At 46.5% G+C, this 7,169-nt stretch overlaps 1 protein-coding gene across 1 annotated transcript in view; it reads right to left on the bottom strand.

The window, feature by feature from the left end:
- Nucleotides 1-3,016: 3,016 nt before the first annotated feature.
- LOC103802014 (hemicentin-1-like) overlaps nt 3,017-7,169 on the bottom strand; it is a gene marked incomplete at its 5' end in the record, with an annotated part of 16,189 nt that continues 12,036 nt past the window's right edge. The window contains 4 exons of the mRNA XM_009074454.1: nt 3,017-3,383; nt 4,386-4,512; nt 4,848-4,967; nt 6,600-6,950. Of these exons, the coding sequence (XP_009072702.1) occupies nt 3,017-3,383; nt 4,386-4,512; nt 4,848-4,967; nt 6,600-6,950 (965 nt within the window). The remainder of the gene's footprint in view (nt 3,384-4,385; nt 4,513-4,847; nt 4,968-6,599; nt 6,951-7,169) is intronic.

Raw genomic sequence — 7,169 nt, 5'->3', positions numbered from 1 at the left:
CATACCATGGGTTATGGGGACCACACTGGGAGCTACTGGGACTATGCTGGGGGGAACTGGGAGTGCCTGATTCTGCACTGGGGGAACTGAGAGAGATTGGGCTACAAGTGATAGCTGAATGCCACTGCATGTTTTTTGTTCCAGGACATGGCAACTGCTGCTGGAGGTGAGACCTTTTGGAGCTTAGCTCTGCCAGGGTGGAAAAACAAGAGCTGAGGAGGACACCAATAGCCCCAGGGGGTGGTGAGTAGCTGCAAAAGTGTGATCTAGAGTAACCCAGCAGCTGGTTTTGTCCTTGCACATATTTCTGTGCAAAAGGTAGATGGACAGTTTCACCCCTTCAGGACTGGAGGTGACTGATGGTGCATCCAGTGGAGAAGGAAAGTGCAGAACACCAAGGTCTGTGTGAGGTTTACAGCTGCAGTGTGAATGTCACTTGTCTTTAATGGCAGGGCAAGTGTCAGTGTGCAAATGGAAAGCTCAGCTGTGCCACGTTTGGTCCGAGAGCTGTTACAAGATGTTTCCAACTTTGGATCTGCACTTTGCCCTGTCTAGAGATAGTCCTGGCACATTTACTTCGTTCACAGGTACCCAGTGCCATCTGGTGGAGCTTTCAGCAGCGTTGGGAAGGTAAAAGCCAACAGGAGCTTCTCATCCTGGTACCGTTAGGAAGTGTGGAGGTTCCAGCTGAGATGTTGTCTCTGTGAAGGAATGTGGAGGTGAATATCGCTGAGAAGGAATGGGAATAGCACCAGGTGTGTGCACAGTTTACAGGCTGCAGAGGAAGGTGATGCCCATAACACACTTATTGTTCCAGCACCTTATTTTTGGGAGTACTTTCTGCCTGTTTTAAGTTTTTAATCTGGGGTTTGTGAGACTGAACGAATATGCAGCTGAGAAGAAAAGCACATAGCACTAAGGTGGGTGATGCACGCCAAGGCATATGAGCTTTCTCAGCTGGCACAAAAAGTGAATGAGATTTTTGCTGGATATATTCAATTTTCTATTTTTTCTTCAAATGTGAATGAATTGGGTAACACATGAAAGGAATCCATACTGCCCCTTGATTGCCATGAGAATGAAGGATTTCAAATGGAAGTTAAGAGGCCTAGGAGAGTTCTCAGCTGTAGGTTAGCATCCTACACTTCCAGTCTCACAGAGGGTTGTTCAGTCACCACTGCCACAAAGGAGGTCCTAGAACAAAAAAGAAGTTCTGGCCACATTTTTCCCATGCAGCCTTAAGTACAACATTGCAGCTCTGGCTTCTGCTTTCAGGTGAGTGCACCCTTACACGTTTTTTGTGCTCTCACTGAGCCCATCTCCATAACCTTAATGCTGCCACGAGAGGTGACAGGGCAGGAAACTGTTAGTGGGTCCCTGCTCAGCTGCATCTACCATCACAGCTTTGCAGAGCTCAGAGTTCAAAGCTTCAAAACTTGTAACACCCAGCAACTGCTCCCACACTAAAGGTCCTAGAACAAAAAGCAAGTGCTGGTGTTCACGTTCCCCTTGCAGCTTCTAAACTGCACCACAAACAGGTCTGTGCCCTTTGCTGCTCAGTGTACCTCTGCACACTGTCTCCCACACTAAAGGCACCAGGGCTCAAAGCTCTCGATGGCTTTTTTGTCCAGCATCTCCACCAGATGGAGCTGGATACTTGCAAAAGAAGTGCACGTACTGGACTATCACTGAACAACCAAAGTGCAGATCCAAAGCTGGAAACAACTTGTAACTCCTCTCAAACAGAATGTGTCAGGACAGGAAGATTTCACTGACCTTCCCCACTCGTTTGCACACTTTTATCTGCACCACACTCCCAGCAGTCTCCAACGCCATGGAAACCTTTATTTTGATTATGTTCACTGTATTGACATTGTCCTTTTATGCAAACTTAACTCTTGAGATACTGCATAGAAAATACACATAGAAAAAAACACATATATATACACATCCATAAAAATAGAATACATCTTGGCAAAATTCCTTGTGTACAGTGTATTGACATTATTGAACCAAACTTACATCAACTTTGGAGAAAAATGTTCCATGTGCATAAAACCCCAGAACGTCTAACTGAGAGTGCTGCAGTGGATATGTGCTTGAGCTAAATAAATGGCTATACCAGAATGGCAGAGTAAAAACAAGTTATAAAATACCTGCTGAATAAAGTAGAAGTAGCCTCGTTGGCTTTTCTTAGGACGAAATCTCTTCCTAAAGAAGAAGAAGAAATTCTCTCTTTAGGAAGAGATTTTTTAGGGAGAGAGTGCTCAGGCATTGGAATGTGCTGCCCAGGGAGGTGGTGGATTCCCCATCCCTGGAGGTTTTCAAGCTGAGACTGGATGTGGCACTTAGTGCCATGGGCTAGTGACCACGGGAGGGTTGGACTTGGTGATCTTGGAGGTCTTTTCCAACCAGGCTGATTCTATGATTCTTCCAAGAAACAGTGACATCTCTACACTTGCATGGAAACCAAAGGGGAAAGTTCAAATTCTACTGTAGATTCGTCAGCTGAAAACAAACTTTAGTGTCACCTGTTTCAGCATTTGCAACCCTTGGGCACGGTGGCATTTTGGTGGTTTTGAGCACACAAAATAATATAGCACAGCCCTAGTTCTATTGGGTATCTCATAAGAAAAGAAATCTAATAGATATAAAATTGCAAAACACTTAGCAACCTTTAAAATATGTAGACCACTTGAAAATTATGGGTTTGTTTTCTCCTGGTTAGGCTTTTCTTTCGTTGCTTTCAATGGAGGCTGCTCCTTGCTTACTGCTTAGACCACGTGGTTTTCAGAACAGACCGTGGAAAAATGACTACTCCAGTGTAATAAATAAAGCAAGTGGTAACAGGTCCTCAAAGCCATGGATTTTCCTTTTGAATTGGATCAATGGGACTGGAGAGTCAGCCTCGGGGGGAGGAGGGGGAAGAAAAGAGCATAGCACCACTTTGAAGTGGCAGGTGGTGACCCCGGTGGCGTTTGGGGACGCGGGGCTCGCCGGCAGGCGCGCTGGGTGCTCAGTAGGGGTAGGCTGACACGGCGATGTAGACGATGAACGTGGTGCGATACTCGACGCTGCCGTCGGCGCCGTAGGACAGGGCCCTGACGCCCATGCGGTAGGTGCGCGGCTCCCGCAGCTGGCGCGTGGTGAACACCACTCCCTTCAGGTTCTCATCCCTCAGGGCAAAGGGGATGGCTGGGTCCTCCTCGGCCATGGAGAACGTGGTCCGTGGGTGCACCACTTGGTCGTGGGTGTAGGCAACCAGGCGGATCAAATCCTGCCCGGCAGCTATGCCGAAGGGCAGCGAGAGCAGTTTGTACTCCAGGGCGTAGGTACTCAGGTCACACTCCAGGTCGTTGGCTGGGCAGTTTTTGAGACAGAACCTAAGAAGGAGAGAAGACTTTAGCCCACGGGGAAGGCACAGTATCATAAGGACTGCAATAGGTCCTACAGGAGGAATTCTTCCCCTGGCAACCCTGGGGCACCATGCAGGTTAACACTCCTCTGTGACGTGCTCTATCCATTGTTCCTCTAAAGCTGCAGCCCAGTTTAGTGTCCCATTTTCCCTCATCCCTCAGAGGATCCTTTGTCAGGATCATCTCACAAAGCTGCTGGCTACACTGTTTGTCACTGAAGTCCATGGTGTTTTAGTACTGCGCTCTTAAAGTGGGAAGGGTTGGTTTAAATGTGCTAGGCAGCTCCATTTGAGGTCTGTCTGTTAGATTATAGAATAAAGAATTTGGCATGAAGGACAGAGTAAATTTTACTTCTATTAATCAAGAGTTAACGTGGGAGAACTTTGCTGGTGCTGATTGTCAGTGCAAACAGAGGTCAAAGAACACAACCCATGTCAACTTAAATGTCGTGGCAGTTGAGTCTGATGCCAAGAGATGGTTACTGACCATGAAACAAGCTATTTCCTTCAGTATATCAAAAGAAATGAGTATGTTTTTTCCAGAACAGGGAAATACTAAAACTTAACAGGAACTGCAGCATTATTTTCATTACTAAAAGAATATATCAGATGCTTTGAAGCTGATGGCAAGTCAGGCCATTAGAGAGATTTAATCAGATATTAGGAAGAAATCCCTCCCTGTGAGGTGCTGAGGCTCTGGCACAGGGTGCCCAGAGCAGCTGTGGCTGCTCCATCCCTGGGAGTGTTCCAGGCCAGGCTGGATGGGCTTGGAGCATGGAGGTGGAACAAGATGATAGCAAAGGTTTTTTCCAACCCAGACCAGTCTGGGATTCTATAATCTCCAATGTCAGTGTTTTTGGCCAGTGTGAGCTTTACTGGTGTCAGGCAAACTTACATTTTCTTATTTAACAAACACAGGTTAAGGGTCTGAGCTCGGGGTAGGTGAGAAGGGGCTGAAAACAGGACATACCCAGAAAATGGGTCTCGCTGGTAATTGGGTGGACAAGGTGTGTCTATGCACTGGTAGCTTCCTCTCATGTTGAAGCACATCTGATTGGATCCACAGTTGATGTTCTGTTCAAGGCACTCATCAATATCTGTATGTAAAAATATGCAAGCAATCAATTGCTGGGAGAATTAAAGGCTGAAAACCAAGCTGGGTAAAGGCTGAGCAGAGCACAGTGTGCCTCAGGTGGAGCCTAGAGCTTGGAGTTCAGTGTGTAATGTCACAGGGGGAAACTCCAGAGATTTAGAAGCTGTGCTTGTCTCCCTTGCTGATGTTCCACGAAATACTAAAGCGTGGAACATAAAACCTTCTGAAACTTGACATTTGGAATACTGACTCTCAAACAACCTGTTCAAAGAGTGGCTGAGCCACGTGCTGGTTTGTGTCTTGTTTGTCTGCAGATTCCCCCGGGCTGGATCTCCATACCTTGGCAGGTTTTGCGGTTGGCCATGAGACGATATCCAGAGGGACAAGCACACTGGTAACTGCCCAGGGTGTTTCTGCACTCGTGCTGACAGGTATCACTGGCCTCACATTCATCAATGTCTGTGGAGAGAAGCACAAACACGTCAGGATTCTCTGAACCTGGTAGGAACCAAGCTATTTTCTTCCCTATTTCTCTATGGACAGAGGTGGTGGAAGTTGTCTGGGTCTTGTTGTTTTCTGAGGGGGTTGAATCACTAAGATTAGTGTGTCCTCTCACTTTACCTCTGCCACTCCTTATAACTTCGTAGTACCTAAAGTCAGCTTTGAGGGGATTCTCAAACACACAGATCACATATAATGGCTCTTGGAACATCTGCCTAACTCAGGGGAGCAGAAGAGGTAACCTCTTGCGGAGGTTCACACTTGCATGGTTAAACCAGGGGCAGGGAAGGTCTTTGTTTGCCCTTGGTATTATTGACAGGGGTTGCATTAGATCCAAACACAAACCCAGAAGAGAAGCAGATGTGGCTAGAAATCTCTGGGTGTGGTTACCCAGCCCTGATGGTTGTCTATTGAAAGAACTTTCTCTAAAAAAAACCCAAACATTTGGCTGTATCTCCATATTAAACAGTAATTTTTAAATTTACATGTTTATTCCACAAAACAAAGATACAGGAATATCAACTAATCCCAACTGGGAGCTGATGTGAAGATCACAGATTTGAGTTCCACCCTTCCCTTGCTGGGAGCTTGTACTCCTGAGCCTTCAAAGTGCTGCAGCCATAACAAACCACGTTGTAGCTACTGAAACCTCTTTATCCTGCAAACACAAGGTTTGCTAATCTGCCTATCCTTAATTTTCATTACTTGGAAGTCTATGCATGTTTTTCACCCCTCGTGTAACCCCATCAGCAATTCTGGTTGCTAGAATCTAGCTGTACATCATCATTTACCCTGGAAGGATCTTGTGCCTACTGCGAAGTGTTGTTTTCTTAAGGTACTCAGAACATGAGTGGAGTTGGCAAAGTCTGGCTTAAAAGAAGCACATTTCCAGAAATTAACCCACTTTTACACCCCTAAAAACCTCAGGGCAGAGCTTGCCAGCTCCTGTAGCTGCCCTGTGTCCTCACCAGGGGAGCAGAGTGACTGTGCTGTGTTGTCACAGCTCCTGACAAAAACCCTGTTTGCTCACTGACATCAGCCTCTCCACACTCTGTGACTCACACTGCAACCCTGTGTCTATGTAGAGCAATAACCCTTGGCAAGCTTCCCTCTTACACTGCCCAGGTGACAGTGAGTAACTCTCCAGTGTCAGTGCTGCCACTGGGCCCAGCAGGCTCAATTCTAAACCCTTCTGAACCAGATTGCTGCTACCATCAGTGGGAAGTCTGACAGAAACAACATCCTCGTTACCAGGCTGGGGCTACTGGTGGTTTTTGGAGTGTGAGAAGATTCATCCAGGTGAGCTACTGTCATCAGGAGAAAGAGAATAGCAGACAAAACTACTTGGCAAACAGATAATAAAGCAGCACAACTAAAACAAGAGGTTACAAGGAGGCTTGAAAACATTTCTGGTACAACATCAGCAAAGACAGGAGAGACTAGAACATGCAGAACCCTCTGAATACTGACCAGGGTAATAAACCCCCAAATCCCCAGCACCACAAACCCTCAGCCCCTGGTATATATGAGACAGTAACCTAAGAATAAGGCCCAAAACAAGAGAATTGCATACATAGGACTGACATTTACCTACACATCTGGCATTTCTTGCCTCATAGCCTTCAGGACAAGTCTCTCTAATGTTCCTTCTAGTCCTGGAGAAAGGTATTCTGCTGTTCCTATACTCTGAGAAGGAGCTGTAGAGGTTTGAGGAGTGCCTGTAATACTGCTGCAGTTGATAGTTGTCTCTCACAGGGGAGAATTGAGCATAGTTATAGCTACTGTAATAGGCACCAGAATTTGGCAACCTCTCCAGTCCAGCGCAAGATTTCCCATCACCCAACAACTGTTGCCCAGGTGGACAGACACACTTGAAGCTGCCGGGGGTGTTGGTGCACTGAAGGGCACAGGGGTTAGGCACTTGTTCACATTCATTAATGTCTGCCCATGGGACATGATCCAGAGCCACAAACCATGTGGAAAGGAAAGAAAACAAACAAACAACAACACGTAACTATACGTATATACATACATACTTCTCTCAGTCTGAGGAACAAGCTGAAGACATAAAAGTGAGATCTGGAAGGCAGTCAAACATGGAGAACATGATGCCAAGCAGGCAGGGCACACTGCCCTGGGCTGGAATAGACCTTTACTCTT

Source organism: Acanthisitta chloris, unplaced genomic scaffold, assembly GCF_000695815.1.
Source record: "Acanthisitta chloris isolate BGI_N310 unplaced genomic scaffold, ASM69581v1 scaffold16925, whole genome shotgun sequence".
NCBI lineage: Eukaryota > Metazoa > Chordata > Aves > Passeriformes > Acanthisittidae > Acanthisitta > Acanthisitta chloris.
This window is presented reverse-complemented; position numbering and strand designations above follow the sequence as displayed.